This window comes from Tupaia chinensis, unplaced genomic scaffold (genome assembly GCF_000334495.1).
Source record: "Tupaia chinensis unplaced genomic scaffold, TupChi_1.0 Scaffold000048_1, whole genome shotgun sequence".
NCBI lineage: Eukaryota > Metazoa > Chordata > Mammalia > Scandentia > Tupaiidae > Tupaia > Tupaia belangeri.
The window spans coordinates 4,181,701-4,203,284 of NW_006159506.1; the positions used below are offsets into that span (position 1 = coordinate 4,181,701).

General features: G+C 36.0%; 1 protein-coding gene across 1 annotated transcript in view; it reads left to right on the plus strand.

Moving 5' to 3' along the window:
* Positions 1-21,584, plus strand: part of LOC102470636 (uncharacterized) — a 291,660-nt gene that overhangs the window by 216,108 nt on the left and 53,968 nt on the right. The window contains exon 17 of the mRNA XM_006141250.2: positions 3,274-3,433. Coding sequence (XP_006141312.2) covers positions 3,274-3,433 — 160 coding nt within the window. The remainder of the gene's footprint in view (positions 1-3,273; positions 3,434-21,584) is intronic.

A 21,584-nucleotide genomic window follows, 5' to 3' on the forward strand; every position in this document is an offset into this window, starting at 1 on the left:
GCAGGATCTTGATGCTGGGATTTACCCCTGACCTAAGCCAGTCCTAGATGTCATGCAAGTGCTCTGGATAGAAAGGGAGGTCTCCAGGCACAAACCCAGAACCTTCGCATATGGGCCAGCTTTGAAGAGCACCTCATTTTACCTCTGTTCCATTTCTAACCTCTAGTTGCACTTTTTAACTTTCTAAAGAGAACCAGGAAAGAGCATGTTTAACAGATATATGAAGGATAAAATACTTGTTTCCCCAAAAGATAAAGCAATTTATTTTTGGAGAATATTCTATTGCATTATGATTATATTGTCAAAAAATTACATAATTATAAATGTATATTTTATGTTCTTTTAAAAATTTTACACATACAGCCATAAAACATTTTTTCCTTATTTGTGTAAGTTGGCCTTTCAGAGCTAAAAAAATATGCTAAAAACTAATAAAGTTTGGTAAATTGCTTCATTACCAATACATCATGGTGCCTTTTACTGGAAAATACCACTCAAAATGGCAAGTAAAAAATTTTTTTTAAATAAAACTAAACACAACTCATCTTTGTATAGCTTTTCATATTTCAATGTGCTATTTTGTTTTCTGTCAAAACATTTGGTTATCATCCTGTGGATTGAGGCTTGGACATTTATATAATTATTCTTTCACAGAGAATGAAAAAGAAATAAAGAGGAGACAGACATTTTCTGGGCAAAAGAAACAGAAGCTAGCAGAAACAGGACTGTGATCCCTAATTAATTCAAAGTTAATTGCATTGTTGATAATCCTGCACTTAAAATCTTCATACAGGAAATGTTTATGGCAGCAAATTGACAGTAATTTAACTACATTAAATCTTACTACCATTAAAAGAAAAAGATGAATGTTACATTAAACAAGCTTAAGAAAATGGTAAAGCCTAGTTCTTGTTTAACAAGGCAACTGGTAAATCATTAAAATGACTGACCTAGAATCTCAAAGCACAGTGAAAGCAGTAGTTGCATTTCAAGATGGCGCCAAAACCATAGGGTCTGTCTTGGCCCGTGAGTCAGGCTGAGCAGAAGTTTTGCTTTTATTCTCACTCTGTCTTAAATGAAGAACCGTTGGAAAGAAAGAGATCTTATGTGGCAGCTGGATCAAAAATGCTATTTTACTATTTTGAAAAGAATTGAGATTGAACTAGTTAAATGAATATATGTAAATATGTGTGTATGTATATACGAATATTGTGTCATCGAAAAAGTCATGATGTTAATGTATATTTGACTGCATATATACATATATATAGAGACATATACATGAAGAAGTATCAAATATCATTTTGAAGTTATATGAACTTCAAAATGTTCATATAAAATGGAATTAAAATAAAGTTATTTTGATGAAAAAATTAATTCATTCCGTTTTTCTCATAATATGTATTTCTCATGACCTTTCTGAACATCCTTCACATGTGTTTTATCAGTTATTTTAAATTGCGTCAGCATCTGACAGAAAGAAATTACTTTGGAGTTAGCTTTGATTTTAAATTCTATCTCTGTTACTTATGAATAGTAAGACCAACTTTTTGTATCTTGATGTATTAATATGTAAAGGGCAAGACTAAGGCAAGGCTGGAATAGCACAATGGATATGAAATGGACTGCCATTATAATGGGAAATCAATATGTTCTTATGTTATCTTGACTATTTCAAGCAAAATATAATTATCCTGATTATTAAATGAAATACTTCCAATACTCTACTGTGGATGTACAGAAAGGGACTTCAGTGTGATGCCAAAATATCTTGATAGTTCAATTTGTACTTCAGACAACTTTTAAAGAACTTACTCCTAAAAAAACCGTTTATTGACACTGATAAAGGATCTTAGTCTAACCTGTGAACCATTAGAGGCACAATTCTGTATTTCTTAAAATAATTCTAGCTATACACGGTGAGTCAAATGTACACTAAATTGCAAGATAAATATGGCTTTTTCTCCAGAGTTCAATTTTACTCAGAATTTTATCTAAGAATGCATATTAAAATATTATATATTAGTATGTTACTATGTATAGCAACATATATACTGGAAGACTAGGGGTAATATACACGTTTTATCTTCTATGCCTTTAGTGTATTTAATGGAAAAAATTTGAAAATATTGGCCTCATTAATGTCTATAATGCTCATCTGCTACTGAACAATATCAGATAATTAAAATTTAAAAAATTTTCTATAAGATGTATGCACTTGAAAGGAAAAGACAGAGAGTGAGAGAAAGAAAGTAAGAAAGCACTCCTCCCCCCAGGGAGAATGTTCATGCGATAATCCATTCTCCTTTATTCTCCTCTTGGGATTTTGGACATCCATGAACAAACACCTGGCATGTTTTTCAAGCTGCTGAATTTAGGACTTGAACCACATAGTTGGCCATGTGGGATCCAGCCACCTTAACTACAATGCTTTCTTACCATGTGAGAATTAAAATTGTTTAAAGTTTATTTCCTCCTTAGAAAAAGAGAGACACTCCCAGCATGGCCACCCGCAGTCTCAGTCAGCCCAGATCACAGCTGCAGGCACATGCCTGGTTACATACACATGTTCAGGGAGGTCTCTGGACATGAACCCAGGATCTCTGCCATGTGGTTCTAGTTATGTTAAAACTGCATCACTACCTTGTCTCCAAAGAACTGATATTTTCTATTTAAATATTAATAGGTTTTGGTAAGATACTTATTGTCGCCTTATTGCTAGCTTTAGAAAAGCAGTGATTTTTATAAATTAATATTGATTTTTTGAAAATGAAAAAAGGTTCAGTAGGCAGTTCACCAGTTTAAATGCTTCAGCAAATTTGTCTATTTATCACTCAAGTTGGAATGCAATCAGTGAAGTTGTACCTGTATATTAACTGGACTGGACAGTAGGGTTTCTATCACAGGGCACTAAAACAATTCATGGAAGGTGGATAAATTCAAATATAATTTTTTGACAAATTCCTCACATTTGAATTAATTTGGATATTCATAAACCAAATTCATGGCTAAATGCTTCTTGACACTTTGCAATCCAGTATACTGACATAAAAGAAACAGGAGCAGTAGAGTTTTAGGAAATAATTATGAACACTCTTAGTTTGCTCTTTTTGGGTTATGATACTTAGTTGAGGAAATTATTAAATTATTTCTTGAATCTTAACAAATAATTCTGAAAAACGAATGGGCAAATGAATGAAATAGCAGAAGTTGAAGAAGAAAAGTAAGCAAGATTTGGAAAAAATAAAAAGGTAACTGATGTTTTTTTCTTAGGTTGCACAGTGATTCTTGGATACTAGATGCATTTCAGCGTATCCACAGTGAAGAAACCAAGTTCTTTATACCGTATGATTTGGAGATTTCCAATCAGGAGCTAAGCTATATAGTGAAAAGATCTGAGCAATGGAGAGGGGTCAATGGTGAAAGAAGGAAGGTGAGTTGATTTGAAGTAGTTTTCTTTTCTCTTTTTTTAAAGACAGGATCTAGCTGAGATTAAAGGCTAACACAATTGCACATGACTTTTGGGCCTCCCATGTGGTCCAACCTGAGGAGCATAGTGTCTTAGCAGCATACATTACTATAGCTGAGCCAAGTTTTGTTTCTGACTGAGCAAAGACAACTCACTGTGCTAACTTATCAGTATATTGTTAAATTTTTTCTTCTTGACCTTGAGGTTGGGTATTAGTCTGCCATCATTTAAAAAAACTTGCAATTTGACATTATATTACTTGTATTATTGGTCAAAACTAGGAGAATAGACTAGATAGTTCATAGATTTAGCACTGTTATTTTGTAAGAGAAACTATGTGTGTGTATTATATATATATGTATGTATATGTATGTTTGTGTGTGTATGTACACATATGGAAAAACTACACAAAGATCATAAAGTAAGCAAAAGGAGCTAGCAATTGACTAGTCAGTGGTGTGGTGGTTAGGGCAGCTGAATTCTACATGGCTAAATGAGTGGCTAGAGGTCCAGATTCTGAAGCTTGAAAAACACACTGGACATGTTTCTCTCCTAAAAGACCATTCTTCATGGGGGAGGTGCTTTCTTACTTTATTGCTCTCCCTGGCAATCACATATTCCTGTTGGTAAATTTTAAAAAGAGGGAACCAGCAGTTAGCGTAAAGGCTATGTCGCTGGACTCCCACATAGTCGACTGCGGTTCGCGTCCCAGTGGCTTAGAACTCACGCCGGGCGCGTGTGCGTGCATGCCCAAGATCCCGAGAGGAGAATGGAAGAGAAGGGATTGTGGCATGACCATCCCCCCTGGGGGATGATTTCTCGCTTTCTGTCTCTATGTCTCTCTCTGTCTGGCGAGCGCACGCGCCCTATAGCGAAAACCTCTCCAAAAATAAATAAATAAATATAGAAAAAAAAATAAAGCTAGTGACAGGGCACTCACAGGTGAAAAGAGTGTTGGTTCAAAGGTAGCCTTGAGTGAACAGGAGGAAGAGATTGCTCTTCCTTACTTCCTCCTTAGATTTCCTTGGTAGTCAGTCCCCTGGATTCTCTTCCCTCTTTCTGTAATTTATTTTCTTTTTTTCCTTTAGAGACATATAATGTACCTCATTTCATTTCCTACCGAATGTAAATGTTAGTTTTTTTTTTAAACTCCACATGGCTTTACTATTAATATACTTAATATTCGTTGAATTGTGTTTGAGTGTTATAACATTACACTTTTAAACATTTCCAAGACCAGTGTTGCTGATCAAAAGAAAGCCAAATTTCACTTTACCATATCTATCTATCTATCATCTACCTATCTATCCACACACACACACACATATATGTTATATATAGTCTAGTTTCTTCAAAAATGTTGATGTGCTTGATTGAGCCAATGCACAGTGTATTTTGAATGGAAAATTCATTTGTGTGTTGTGATGGTGTATAGTGAATTAATGTAGAGAATGAATAAATTTTAAAAAATCTATGACTAATACATGGTTCGTAAAAAGCCAGAATTGTTGAAATTATCCGAACAATTAAGCAAAGAGTTCTTTTTTCTCTAGAGTAATGTCATAGCATTTGGGGTAGGTAAAGACCATTTTATTTTTATTTATTTATTTTTTAGAGAGATATTTTTGCTATAGGACATATGCACTCCCTAGAGAGACAGAGAAAGACAGAAAGTGAGAAATCATTCCCTATGGGGAATATCCGTGCAGCAATCACTTCTTCTCTATTCTCCTCTCAGGATTTTGGGTACACAAGCACATACACCCGGTGTGAGTTTTAAACTGCCAGATCCGGGCTTGAACCGTGGTCGACTACATGGGAGTCTAGTGATATAATCATTATGCCATCTGCTGGTCCCCTATTTTAAGTTTATAACATGGAAAATTGAGATTTTAGAAGTTATCCAAAGTTGGGTACCAAAATGAGATGAAAAATAATACTTAAAAAGACAAAACAGTAGAACACAATAATTTAAGTATTCCTTATTTTATTTTAGAAAAGAGAAAGAGAAAAAATAATGCTTAGGTGCAAAAAAAAATTGAAGGAGTTGTAAAGTTAGTCTCTAAATTTGGTATTTATGTTCTTCTTTGTAAAACGGGATAAGGATACTGGATATGTGATGGAAGAGAAGAAAGAATTAGGTCAAGTGGCATTACACAACAGTCAGAATGGCTTGTATTACTACCTGGCCCATAATGGACAAATGTGGAACTGAAGAAGAGACCTGAAACCTCGAGTGTCCATAATTCTGTGTCGATCCATTCAAATGGATCAAACAAAAGATTATTTTATTAAATTTAATGGAAAGGAAGTCAATTGGATCTTCAATAGAATATTTTGGCTTCAATCCAGTTGGACCATTAATAGAAATTCATACATTGGGCCAGCTGGGGGTGTGGTAGTTGAAATAGCTGGATCACACATGGCCCACTGTACCATTAGAGTTCTGGACCCAGCAGCTTGAGAAGCATGCTGAGCGTGTGTGTTTGTGCCCAAAATCCTGAATGGAGAAATGGAGAAAAAGGATTGCTGCACCACGATGTTCCCTAGGGGTTGCTCTCTCATTTTCCATCTCTCTCTCTGTCTCTCTCTAGCAAGTACACATGCTCTATAACAAATAAACAAAAACAAAAATAAATTAATGTGCCTAGATAAACTGCTATTGTTTCCTTTATAACAATGACTCAGCCTGAATGGAATCAGAGTTGTTTATGCAAATCATTGAAAAATCTACAGAGCACCTGTTATTGTTTTGCTATTAGGATTAGGTTTGTAAAGAATACACAGACATTCTCAAAATTAAATGGACAAAAGCCTTAGTATCTATGCCATAAAGCCTTTTTTTCCTTATGGTTAATTTTTGTATGTTATTCTTCTTAAACTGTCTAATGTTTGCTTGCTTAGTTTATTTCAATGTGGAAGCAGGATCGTCTTATTGAATAATTGATGTATTAACCTCCAGAAACAATGCCAATTTAATTGCAAACAATCATCTATAAACTAAAATGCCAAATTAAGAGTGAAATAGGCATTGTATATAAAAGTATTTCAAATAAGTAGTCTAGAATTCTTGTGCTTTCTAATTTTGAACTAGTTGTTTGCCATAGTGCTAGCTATTAAGTACATGCTTCTCATTTTTATGATTGGGAATAAAAATTGCCTCATGAATGAACACTTTATAATATGTTTAATTTCCTTTTATTAAATTGATAAATGCAAAAGCACAGAACACATTTATAGTATGATGAGAATTTAGGATTATTGCATTTTATAATTTTTATATTGTTCATACATATAATTTGTCATTTGTGCAAGGACAGCCAGATTATAATTTCGAAGTATTTTAGCCATTTTTTTTGATAAAGGAAAGGTCACTTTCAGTAGTCAGAAAAGACATCATTCTATTAAACTAATTTGCCTACATGCAAATTTTGTCATTTTTACCTCATTAACTATTTATCATGGAGTAAAAAAATATATATTCATGAAGGGGCAGCTCACAGCCTGATGGAGCTGGAACTAATATTTTGCAACTCTAATGATTTTTTGCATCCTTAATTAGATAGCATAAGGTTGATATGATTAGGTCAGGATGTAGTGTTTTTCATTAAAATACATTTTAGAAGCTGTATTCATAATCTGCCCTTGCAATTAAATAATGAGCCTATGAATTTAATATTATCGACCCAATTATTATCCCATGCAAACGTATACCTTTAATAAATTTGTGCCGTAGGACCTTCATTAGCAACAGAAAGAATGATATTTCCAGGTACATAGATTGAATGGTTATGGTTAAACATATATAATGGTTTGAAATGTATCAGGAATCAAAGTTTCAGTACCTATCCATTTAATTCCAAAATGCATCTTACTATTTGTTGAAGACTAATTTACATTGTAATTATTTTCTTAAAGAAACTACCACTTTAAAATGGGCTATTGAAGCTCATAAAAATTGCAGGATATTAGGTGGAGATGGAGGGTAAGAGAAAGTTGTGCATCACGGGACGATGCTGTGTACATTTAGAGATCCATTCAAGAACAAAATTGGAAAGCATAAAACCTAAAATGTCTATTTCTCAAGTGTCTGAATTATCTGAGCACGACCAAAAGCAATTAATGAAGATTATAATTTTTGTCGTCGTGTGTTAGAATAGTTTTCGTTACTAGAAGGCTGTGCAGTGGAAGTTCATAAGGTACTGTGACAAGGAATTACTGGTCTCTTATCATGAATGTGTACAGAGAAACATTAAAATCCTTGGAAACAAACCCAGCTCCCTCCTATTGACCTAACTACTTTTGCGCACTAGACAATGATTACAATTGTTTAAGATCTTTAATTTATTCTCGATGAAATTCTAATGTAAAGGTTATGTACAATTTATACAATTTTAGTAAAGATGATTAAGAATAAATGAACTCATATTCAGTAATGAATTATAGAGAGAGGTAAAATAAAGTATTGTCATCTAGACCGCCAACGGCAGACAACATATCTTTGTGACTACAGTGTTTTCCTAGAAGTAGCGGTCCTTTAAACTTGGGAAATACGGTCAGGTCAGAGGAAAAATATTTTGATCAAGGATATGAAAGGCAAGGTAACAGCCACAGATTAAATGAGGGAATGATGATGGAGATTTCGGGTGGAGATTCTTAGATTTCTCTATGCAAAAAGAGATAGTGAATAAATGAGCTGGGATTTATGGAGTAGTAAGTATTCATCATCTTGACATGCAATGGAGGAATGGACTCAAGGCCTAGACCATTTTAGAAGTAGGTGAGGATCAATGATAAAACAAATTGGACTTAGCCAAGGTTGAAATTGTGAATGGGATATGAGAGCATATGGAAATGGAAACCAGGAGTCAGACAGAATCCCAAATAGGTGAGAGAATGGTGACTATAAAACAAAGAATCTTCTATTTTAATCCTTGGGTTCTGTGTAAACAGAGTGCATTGATTACAGAAAGTGGGAACAGGGACCTAACGCAATTAGAATTAAGAAACATTGGGACTGGCAGGTAGCATGGTGGTAAAGGGTGCTGGACTCCACATGGTTCAAGTCCTGAACCTGGTCGCTTGCTTTCTCACTTTCCTTCTATCTCTCTGTCTCTTTCAAATTAAATAATAATAAATAAAATTCCATGAATAATTCTTTTACAAATTAGATTTTTACATTGATGTATTAACTGTTTATTCAGTATAGAGTAATGTTAAGTACCTGAGCAAACTTCAGCCAAACATAAGCCTAAATTATCTTAAACAAAAAAGTTTCTATTCAGTAATGAAGTAGAGCAGCTACGTGACTTACAATGGGATTGCATCCTAACAAAATCATCCTAAGTTGAAAATATTGTATGTTGAAAATGCACTTAATTACCCTCCCAATAAATTCATCATAAAGTAAAAAAAATCATTAAGTTAAATTATTTTAAGTTGAGAACTATTTGTATATATTCCGAAGTCCATACCAGATTTCTTTAATGCTTTCACAAAAGTTCCAATTCTGCATAAACCTGAACACAGTTACCTAGTAAGTTTTTTTTTAACAGAAATGTGGACTATATTTAGAATGACTAGCATTACATAAATTCCAGTTCTTATGTAATGAAGAGACCCAACTCATTCAGAGGCATAAATCTTAACTACAGTTTAAATATGTATATATTCATATATGTATGTGTATAATTATACACACACATACACATATAAGATGAATTATTTTTAAAAGGTATATAGCAATGAGCATTTTTTGCTTTGTGTTTTAAATCATAATAATAAGCAAGAAACAAAGAAAAATGTTCTGTCTTGGCCTGGTAGTTTCAGTTCATTGATACACATTTTCCCCTTGATCTTTGTTTAAATCTCTGAACTAGGTTGATTGTTTATAACTAATTCAGTATATTGTTAAACTTTTGAAAGATATTTGGTCCACAGAGAGATGGATCTATAAAATCTATTTTATCTAGATAGTCTACTTTATCTATAAAAAAAATGATAGATAACAAAGAAAGGGATAACTAGAAGCTTCTTGAAGATACCTCAGATGTTTGGGTTTTAAGACTGACAAAGACCTATTACATTTTGCTGAGTACTTTTCCCTTTCATTTTAAAATCATTTCTATTTGAAGTGAAGTGTAATCCATGTGTTTTTGATTCATTAACACTTCATTTGTTAGCATCTCTTTACTGGAGTAGTATATAGCAGCCTTTTCATCTTTTTTATAAGCTTATTTTCTTCAGACACAGGAAATCGAGTTTTTCTAAGAGTAAACAAATTTAAACTCAAAGAAAAATGAGAGAGTTTTGTTTGTAACACCGCACATTTTAGCTTTGAACTTTTCCTCTACGCGGTATGCAAATTTCTTCTTTAGAATTCTGTAAAATCAGATATACTTGTAATTAACCAAGACACAGTACAGAGCTTTCTGTTTTATTATTTACTGTATTTTCCTATTATCTTACAGTAATTTCTCTTTATAATTAAACAGCTAACTACTAACATATTAATGAAGAAGTCATTAATGATAGTTATTTAATTGCTTTTTATTATTTATTCCTATTAATAATGCAGGAGCTACTTATCTTTTAATAATTATGTGGTGGGAAATGAAATTTAATGTAAAGCATTAAACAATGTCCTTTTCTTTTGCTCTTTTTTCTGTGAAGTACAGTGTTCTTTACCAGAAAGAATGAAAGTCATTTTTTTAATTTCTTACTCTTATATGAGAAACACAAATTTCTAACTTTACTTGCACCTATATTGACTTTAATGACACTAAAATACAGCTTCATTGATATAGTCTCACCCATTTCCCTAAGTTCAATTTAGCTTATCTAATTAACTACTATAGAGTATTCTTTGAACTTTTAATAGTCATACAGCTTGGATATATCAGTATTGCAAAAATGTCACTGAAGAATCACTACCTCCTAAGAAAAATGATTTGTTTGACCTCTCTCAGATGTCAGTAGATAAGTCAAAGAGAAAAAAGAAAGCTTAACATTTAAGGCATATTTTCTTAGGAATAAAAGAAGAGAGAAAGTAAATATTACCATGGGTCAGGGGAGCTACAGACAATTTATATGTTGATTCATTTAGCTCTCAGAGCAAATATATATGGCTGATATTATTCTTATTTTGTAGATGAGAAAACTGGGACTCAAAGAGATTAATCCTTCATTTATTCACCTATCCACTCTTTTATTCCCAATTTGTTTATTAGTCATCTTTTTTTTTTAAGAGAGTGATTTTTTTTTTTTTTTTTGCCATAGGTCTCATGTGATCACCAGAGAGACAGAGAGACAGAAAATGAGAAATCACTTCCTAGGGCGGATGGCCACGCTGCAGTCCCTTCTCTTCCATTCTCCTCTTGGGATTTTGGGTATGTATGTACATATGCCTGGTGTGAGTTTTAAGCCACTGCGTTGGGACTTGAACCATGGTTGGCTCTGTGGGAGTCCATCAATGTAACCATTACACCAACTGCTGGTCCCTAATACTCGTCTTTTATAAAGTAGGCACTTTCTTTAGGTGAAAGTGACAGTAAGAAAAAACTGAGACCAGCAGTTAGCATAATGGCTATGTCGCTGAACTCCCATGTAGTCGATCGTGGTTTGAGTCCCAGACTCAGTGGCTTAAACTCACACCGGGCGCGTGTGCGTGCATGCCCAAGATCCCTAGAGGAGGATGGATGAGAAGGGATTGCGGTGTGGCCATCCCCCCTGTGGGGGTGATTTCTCACTTTCTGACTTTCTGTCTCTCTGTCTCTCTCTGTCTTTCTGACGAATGCACGCACCCTGTAGCAACAAAACAAAACAAAACAAAACAAACAAAAAACAAAAAAACAAAAACAAAACAAAAACAAAACAAACAAACAAACAAAAAGTCCCCCCAAAACAAAAAAACCTCTCCAAAAAAAAAAATGTATGAGGAATTTATCTTCTTTGTGCTTTTCTAAATCTTTTACTTTTCTCATAAAGAATTAATATTATTTTCATAGTTAGGAAAAAAAGACCTATCTATCAAATCATATTTTGAAAGGAAAGATATCAGGCATAATTTAAAGTATTTTTATAAGCCATCATCCTATACCATGTAGGACTATTCATTCTGCAGAAAGAATATAAGATAGAATAGACAGTAATTGAATAATTACCTAACCTGACTCTTAGCCTAATGATTAAGGGAGCCAGATTTCACATGACTGATCATATAGTTCAAATCTCAAGCCTTGCAACTTGAAACGCATGTGAGTGTGTGTGTGTGTGTGTGTGTGTGTGTGTGTGTCCCAAATGCCAACAGGAGGGAGAGACGGCAAAAGGATTACAACATGACCATCCTCATTGGGAGAATAGGGGAGTGCTTTCTCGCTCTTGGTTGTCTCTGGCAAGCACAAACATGCTCTAAGAAATTAAAAACAAAACAAAAAACAAACTAGCAATTCATAATGTTATCAAAAACAGGTATTTAAGCCATGACAATCTGTCTGTTACATTGGACTTTCTATCTGCCTTTAGGCAGAGAGGAAAGAAAATCGTTATAAGCATTGATGTAAGAATATATTGGTCAACACATGAGTAGTATATCTCTTGGTCCATTCTGATGGTATCTTTGACGATCTGATTAAATAGACACCTTGTTCAACTTGATGTGAGAACCCAGTCACACTCTGTTACTGCAGATGAAATTTATTGGGTTGTTTCTCTTTGCTCACATTAGAAATGCTGTTTGGTTTCCTTTTTAATTGTCAACAATAGCAGTTGTGACTCATGCCTGGGGTCGGTCCTGAAACACAGGTAGGGTGTTATGACTGTTCCTGGCAGGAACAGAGTCACCCCAGGGGAGTGCCGAGGGGCACAGACCTCATCTACATTTGGTTCCTAGCTTCAGGTCTGTCCCATGACTTCTCTAGCGAGCTGTTGGAAAGGCTCTGATTTTTATTCTATAGCCTGTCAACAGGTCACTCCATCACTCATCTGACCCTTGGTTTTAGATACATGTGTTTCTTTTTTTTTTTCCCTAAGGTACGAAGTATGGTTGTTTTGGTCAATGTTGTGTGGTTTATAAAATAATTTTTTTTCTTATTCACAGAATGGATAGGTCCTTCTGAATTGCCTTTAGACCCTTCCTTGGCTTTTCACATTTTTTCTTGGGACTCCTTTTACTTTTATAAGTCACCTATAAAACTTAGAGACTGTGAAGAGTAAGCTTATTTTTGTCATTACAATGTAATGACCAATATGGAGGCAGCAGATGGAATAGTGGTTAAGGCACTGGGCTCCACATGGTTGACTACAATTCAAGTCCTATACTGGCAACTTGAAACTCATACTATGCACATGTGTGCGTGCCCAAAATTCCAAGAGGAGAATGGGCTTGCGGTGTGACCATCTCCCTTGGAGATGTGGTCTTGCTTTTTGTCTCTCTGTAACATGCCCGCTAATAAAAATCTCTTTAAAAAAATGTAATGACCCATGTTGATAATTTTTTTTTTAAACATAGGATTTAATTCTTTAACTAGACCTTCAATTTCCCTTTAAAAGTTATATGATGAGTTTAGGTCTAGCAAAATTCAAAGTACAGGTCAAGAGAATCTAAGTGTAACTAATAGCTACCCTTGATCAAGACTTCAAACTCTGAGCAGTCTGCATGGAAAATAGTCAAATGTAATTAGAAATAGAGAGGCTGATACCTGCATATGTATGTTAGTTCCAATCATATTATTTTAAAATATTATATGTTACCAAAGACAATTTTATTTATTTATTTTTAGAGAGAGATTTTTGCTATAGGGCATGTGTGCTCTCCAGAGAGACAGAGAGAGACAGACAGAAAGTAAGAAATCACCCCTCAGAAGGGATGGTCCCACCGCAATCCCTTCTCCTCCTTTCTCCTCTTCAAATTTTGCAAATGTATGCACTCATGCCCAGTGTGAGGTTTAATGCATTGGATCCAGGACTTGAACCATGGTCTGCTCTGTGGGAGTCCAGCAATGTAATAATTACGCCAACTGCTGGTCCACCAAAGGAAATTTTAGTTTGTAAATCAAATGATCTCTATTGCCATAGAGATAAATTAAAAGCCAAATTTCTTTTAATGTCTATATTTTACTTTTCATGCCTGCTTTTCATTTTTTTGATCATCATCTTGCATATTTTAGGAATAAACTGAAACTCCTTTTAAAAGAAATCTTGGGCAGCACTTAAAATATAGCTAAGTACTTCAAAGTCAGCATTCCCTAGTAAAACAAGCATTGAGTTAATAAGATTATTATTTCATTATTTAATTCATTTTTGACTCACGCTGACCCCTTAACTTACTGGTTAAGGGAGCCAGATTTCACATGGCCAACCATGGTTCAAATCTTGTCCTTGGTGGCTTGAAAAACACATTGTGTGTGTGTGGTGTGTGTATAGTCAGAGTTCCCTAGAGAAACAGAACAGAGAAGAGATTGCAATTTGACCAACCCCATCAGGGGTACTTTCTCACATCGGGTGTGTGTGTGTGCATACCCAAAATCCCAGGAGGAGAACAGAGTAGAAGGGATTGTGGTATGGTCATCCCCCTGGGGGCGATTTCTTACTTTCCCTTTCACTATCTCTTTCTCCAGTGAGTACAGGTACACTATGGCAAAAACCTTTTAAAAAAAACTTTATTATTATCTTCTTAATTATCATACCAGAAGTATTATTATTTTTGCAATACTTCAACTGGCAAATTGGTTCATCAGAGTCTATAGACAGTCACTGAAGAACAGAATACCTAACAGAAAATTTTGCTACAGCCACTGAAGAGCTTCACTGTCACAAACTAATGATACTTGGTCACCCTCAAGATGATTTTACAAGTACTCAGTAAATGCTGCATCTCTGTTTGCCTTCTATTGTTCTCAACTTCTCTAAGATCATTTGTGTCCATCATGCGAGATCCTGAAAATGCATCTAATAGGGCGCATCACCAAGGGACTGGCACGCAGCACAGCCTATTTGCAGACCAAGTGTTTTCAATGTCTGTAGGCAGGACAAGCTGCATATGCTAATTCCTATAACTAGGTTTACTTTTCACTATAATGCATTTACTTACTATAATGGTTAATTTGAGGTGTCCTCTTGATTGGACTAAGGAATACCTGGAAAAAGCATTACTCTGATTGTGTTCATGGGGGTGTTTCTTGAAGGGATTCACATGGGAGTCTGGGTAGGCTCAATTTGAAGAGCTGCCCTCAATGTGGGAGGTGAAATCTAGTCAAAAAGGGGCTGAAGGGTCTAGAAGACAAATGGGTCTCTTTTGAGGTAGAGTAATATAGACTTCTTTTGTTGCCTTTGACCTCAGAACTCAAGGCTCCTCTGTCTTCAGACGCTAGGGTTTGCACCAGCAGTCTGCACACCCACCTTTCCTCAACCCCTCCTCATGACAATCTCAGGCTTTCATCCTCAGTCTGTGAGTTACATGTCTGCCCCTGAGGCCTTGGGACTTGGACTGAGCCATGGCACCAGCATCTCAGAAGCTCCAGCTTACAGATGGCTTTATGTAAGACTTCTCAGCTACCATAATCACACAAGCTGACTCTCCTAACAAATCCTTTCTTGTGTATTTATACAATCCTATCTGTTCTGTTTCCCTAGGGAACTCTGAATATACAATTACTATTCACCAAAAATAATTACTGACAAATCTAAGATCTATAAATAAAATGTGACATTCAGTATTTCCCAAAGAGTAACAGTTCAATACCATGTATTCTGTATGTTTGTTTCAATTTGTTTAGTTTTGGTGTAGGGATTCCACATCTAGATGAGTGTCTCTTTGCTCTGTTGGGTTCATTGAAAAGGGAAACACAGTTGTCTCCACATAAATCAATATTAGACAAAAGTGAAAAACACTATATTGCAACTTTAGGATTGAATGAAGTCATCTAGCAGCTTAAGAGGTAGCAATTCTTCCTCCTTCCCACCCTTTCTCCCATGCCTCTTTCATTCTTTGAGTGATATAATCGCTGTGTAAAATCACGTGATTATTGTAGTGCAGAAATCAAAGATATTGTGTATCATCCTCATGCTCTAGAACTTTGTAAGGCATTCTAGCATGATGATATAGGTAAGGGCTACACAGTCTTTGAAATAATTCTGTCACCCCCTGGTATTTCCCACTTTCAGCATTCAGGACAATATAAGGGCTATAATAAGGTAAGATTATGGCAGTAGCTATAACACTGAATGGAAGCACTTTTTATTTATTATGTGTCCTAACCTCTAGACTTAGCCAACCTTAACATTTCTGAAAGTACAGTGTAATGGGATTGGGGGAAGAAAGGGGAGAGAAGGCTTCTGTGTTTAATTTTTTTCTAAGTCTGGCTTAGCAAATGATGATGGTTTGTTTGTACAGAATAAATAGGCGAATTGGTTTTATATTAATAGATATATCTTTCTATTTCCTTTTTTTGAAGAGGTTTTTGTTATAGGGCATGTGTACTCACCAGCCAGACAGAGAGAGACATAGAGACAGAAAGCGAGAAATCACCCCCCAGGGGGGATGGTCATGCCGCAATCCCTTCTCCTCCATTCTCCTCTCGGGATCTTGGGCACGCACGCACACGCGCCCGGCATGAGTTTTAAGCCACCGGGTCCGGCACATGAACCGCAGTCAACTACGTGGGAGTCCAGCGACACAGCCATTATGCTAACTGCTGGTTCCCAATAGAGATATCAAATGAGGCATAAGTATGATTTTCACAAGTTAAAATACAAACACTCATTGAATATTTCTTTATATGAGGTGATTTGAAATAGTTTATGGAAATGGAATTAAAATGTGAGTTTATTTTGTGCGAATATATTTTTTTTAGAAAGGCAGAAAGATAGGAAGCAAGAAATCACCCCCCAGGAGGGGATGGCTATACCACAATCCCTCTTCCATCATTCTTCTCTTGGGATCTTGGGCACATACACACACACCCAGCATGAATTTCAAGCCACCAGGCCTAGAACTCTCTATGGTAGACCATGTGGGAGTCCAACACCTTAACCACTATGCCACCTGCTGGCCCACATAGTTTTTCATAATATACAATTTTTTTTTCCCTGGATTTTTTGGAGATCTCTCATAATTTTCCTCTACTGTTTTTGTTAAAAGCTTTCCCAACCTAATTGAATTTATAATTGCATCTCAGTGAGTGATGAAGCACAGAAAGCTATGCTGTTAGATCATTTCATTGCAAGACAATTTGTATATCTGCCTTAACTTGTGGTGAAGCATCACCTCATGTTGTAGGAGTGTTACACAGATGTGCAGATGGTGTACCATGTCAAAAGGTGATGGTGAGCACTTGAAGTCTCTGTGGAAGAGGGAATATCTTTGATATTTTGATATTTGATATTTGACTCTATACATTTTACAAGTAAAAGATTTCACATCTATCATCTAACAAATACCCATTTGAATATTTCATGGAAACATAATCAATTTGTAGATTTGAACACTAAAAGGAGCATAGTACTTCCTGTTGTTAACACACATTAGCATCGTCAACATGTTAAATTGTTATATTTAGTTTTTAAAGCAACCTTGAAGTAAACAGGTCAAGGGATTTTTCAGGTGAGGGAAATTGGTGAGTCTCAGAGAGGACACCTGCCTAGCTGAATAAATGTCACAGCCAGGACTGAAACCATTGTGCAAGTCACGATGCTTACACACATCAGAATGGCTCAGGAAAGGGATAACAACCGAATTAAGAAACTTTTGGCCTTTGTGGTTATGTTTTTAGTCCATCATATTTAAAGAGGTCATGGGACATTTTGTACTTAATTTGAAATCTGAGCATTATGAATGATACAATGGTCTGTGTAGAGGTTTAACTCTGAAATTTCTATTTATCTTCCAAAGCAGCAAGTCAAACTTCAGATCGTGCTCTAGTTTTTAAATTAGACATTAATTTGAAACTGCACTATTTCTCCAAAAAACATTGCTTGTGAGTAGGACCTGCTCCTATGGCGAGCTCTAGTGAAAAAATATGAGACTCAGAAGACCCAGATGGGGTTCTATGGGAGGGTAGGAAGATTTTCCAGATCATAGAAAACCACTTAAAGAACTAGGATAACATATTTTACCTGAATCCTGTCATCTTAATGAAGAAGATTTTCCAAGTCCTATAACTATATTATGTGACTCAACATGTTGAAATAAATTTTAAAAAGTCATCTTGCTGAAACAAGAATTGTAGAGAAAGTAGACTAAAAACATGCTACTTGGCACAAAAAGAACCAGAATTAAGGCACAGAGATTGAATTCTTCCTTTTGATTTTTTTTTATTTTTAAATTTTATTTTTAGAGAGATTTTTGTTATAGGGAGTGTGAGCTTGCTGAAGAGACAGAGATAGGCAGACTGAGAGACAGAAAATGAAAAATCCTCCCTCCCCTGGGGGGATGGCCATGCCAAATCTCTCTCTTCCATTCTCTTCTCAGGATTTTGGGCACACACACATATGCACAAGATATGAGTTTTAAGCCACCAGGTCCAGGACTTGAGCCGTAGTTGGCCATGTGAAGTCCAGCAATGTAACCATCACACCATCTGCTGGCCCTGAGACTGAATTCTTAAAGAACAGCCAGTTCTGTATAAACGAAGGTCATTGATTGAAGCTGTTCTTTAGCTTCAATGTCTAGCTGAACGTTAAGCTATCTGTGGCCTGCTGGTTCAGGGAGCCAGATTCCACATAGTTGACCACAGTTTGAGTTCTGGCCTCAGTAGCTTGTAAAACATTCTGGGTGCATTTGCATGTGTGCCTCAAATCCCAACAGGATGGAGAAATGAAGGACAAGGAAGGGTGACATGACCACATCTTATTAGGTGGCACTTCTTTTCTCTCTCTAGTGAGTATATGTGCTTTCTGGTCATTAAAAAAGGGGTGGGGGACATCTGACAAAATAAACTTGTTAATTTGGATAGAACTTTAGCTTCTTTCTTTGTCTTTATTTTTGACACACTCTTATACTCCTATGTCACTGAAGACAGTATATAGCATTAAAAAACTAGTACATTGGCTCCAAGATGCAATGAAGAAACAGTCATTAGAAAGCATGGCCACAGGGGTCAACAGGTTGTGTGGTGGTTGAGGCTCTGGACTCTGGCTGAATCCTGGTTTGAATCCTGGACCTGGCATCTTGCTTTCTCAATTTCCCTCTCTCTCTCTCTCTCTCTCTCTGTGTCTCTCTCCAGTGAGTGCATATGCCCTAAAGCAAATGAAAAAAAATAATAAGCAAAACCAAAGAAATAATTCTTTAAGAAAAAAGAAAAGAATGCATAATCACTCAGTGCATCTGTTTTCAGCTAATTTACCTTGGAATATAGAAGACCCTTTAATGAACTGATAGTGTCAAGACATGCTTGAGGGGTGTTTCCTTCCTGGGAATCCCCATTAGCCTCTCACTTCCAGACATCCCAAATAAACACGTAACCCAAATAAAAACTTTTGACAGATTTTAAAAAGGCACTTCAGCCCAAGCAGGATGACACCCCTAATTTACTCCTGTTTCTATAAAAATCTGCAGTTGTTCTTAAGTGGTTTCCCCCACCCTGTGTCGCTTTGGGGTTTTCGGTATAATGGAGGTCCCACATGGTTGTTTGGCCACAGCCGAGTTGTTTCCTGGCCAAAGTTCTCTGATCTTCTTTTTCCTTCATCTTTTCATGTTTCCCATTATTTCCTTGCAAGCTGTGGAATGAATGCATGCATATACATATACGCACACAAATATACACACGTAGACATACATATAGTTAGAGAAAGCTCCTTTTTTGTTTCTTTTTCTCACTGTTTCCTTAATTCCAGTCAATATAAATCACAGCATAAGCTACAGATTTGAAGACCTGGGAGCTTAAAACCCCTGCTGCTAAGCTCAGGTTTATAGACTTGTTATTTTCCTTATTGCTTTATAAATGACAGTGTTTGAAGCAGTGTGCAGGTTGAGTAAAAGAACACTGAGGATTTCATTTGCTTCAGTCTTTGGAGGTGTGGTCTTGAAAAGCCCACTCGACTTCAGTATGTGAAGGAGCTAGCTTTGAGACATATTAGCATGGCGCTCAAAATTCAGTGTTAGCTTAAGAAGGGAAACGTCACTGGAAGCAGAGATGATGCTTTTTCAAGTGCTGCCCACTCCTGGATGTTGAATAATATGTTGAAATCCTGGCATAATGTTTTAAACAGAATGAATCCTGGGGCCAGCAGGTAGCATAATGGCTACGTCACTAGACTCCCATGTAGTTGATGACTGCGGTTCGAGTCCCAGACTTGGTGGCTTAAACTCATGTGCGTCCATGCCCAAGATCCCGAGAGGAGAATGGAGGAGAAGGGATTGTGGTGTGGCCATCCTCCCTGAGGGGTGATTTCTCACTTTCTGTCTCTCTGTCTTCCTGGCAAGCACATGAGCCCTATAGCAAAAACCTCTCCATAAATAAATAAATAAATAAATAAATAAATAAATAAATAAATAAAAACAGTATGGATTCATTGGCAAAGCAAGAACACAATTCATCTTGGTTTCAGATCTTTTCCCTTAGCTTGGTAATGTATTTATCATCAGGTAAACCATAGATACATTTTCTTGTATTGAATGGTAATGCTGTCATAAAGAAGGAAAACCAAAGGATTACAGATTGCTGTACTCGACCATTTCATCTTCCATCTTTCCATCTAGACCCTCCTCTGGAATTTTCTTTCAGTCATCTGATGTAGATGGATGTAGCTATGAGTATTACAGTTAACCTTCTAAGGTACGTCTAAAGGCAGAGCATACTATTTCCTGTCATGAAGTTTAGGATGCAACGAGGAATGCTTTTATATACTCTCTTCGAGGAAAATCTTCTCAAGCTAAAACTATACACCTGCTTTTCTAGATCCTGAAGTAATTATTGACAGAATGTTGCTCTACCACTTCTACTACTACTGTAAATAATTTAATAAAACACTCTCATGTATGTGGTTTCAATGAATTGCCATAACTCTTAAGAGAAAGATTTTATTTTTCCTATTTAATAATTAAACAAAGGTTTATGAGAAGCTCTGGACTTGGACAAAAATTACTGACAAGAGGCCATCCCTGGGCTGAAACATAGGTCTCCTGACCTATGTTCTCTTTTTTTCATAGCTATTTTATTTGGATGATAACACCTAAAGTATATCTGACGGTAAGGTATATGTCATGCAAAAGTTGAGGGTGCAATCGTCCATTGTTAATAGGACATGGCTTTACACTATTAGATTAAAAATTAAAAACAATTTTTAAAAAGTGGGGTTACCCCTTAGCTTTTAATAACGTTGAATATGTATGTCACATAGTACAATGTGATAATCCCCACAAGAGGATGGCAACTTTCAATCACATCCTTTACTTCAAAGAACATACCGTCTTCTTGGGATACACAGAAACTCTTAAATATTTTTTAACCTAGAAAACAACTTGAGATCATTATGAATGTGATAATGAGTTGGCTTTGCAGGAAATGAAGCACCAGAGACCACATTAGGTAAGGGCGGTATGAGATAAATTGTTTTTCTTAAAAATTACTCAAAAAACTTTCAAAATGTTACCATTGAAAGGTCACCTCGGAAATAGCCTTATGACCTAATGGTTAAGGGAGCCAGATCACACATGGTCAAGTAGGCTTTGAATACCAGCCCTGGCTGCTTGAAAACCATGCTAATCATATGTGTGTGTGTGCCCCAAATCTTAACGGAGTAGAGAAATTGAGGCATGACCATGTCTTGTATTCCATACTCTCTGACAACGAACAAAACAAAACAAGAGAAAACAACAACAAATTAATCTCGAGATAAGGAAAACGGGTGAATAATGTGAAGCCAGATGCAATACCATCTTCCCTTTGGGAGCTCTCTATTGAATGACTGCCTGCTACTATGGCCAAAAATGAAGAGCTGCCTTCCACTCTCACACTCTATTAGAAAGTGTGACCAAATCCCCCCTTCCAAATATTTCAGCAAAGCTCAAGCAGGCCCAAACTTTACTAAAGAATGTATTAAATAGTTTAAACAACAGGGAAATGAGATGAAAGCATAAAAAGTTTTGAGCTTACAGACTATGGGTTATGATCCCCCC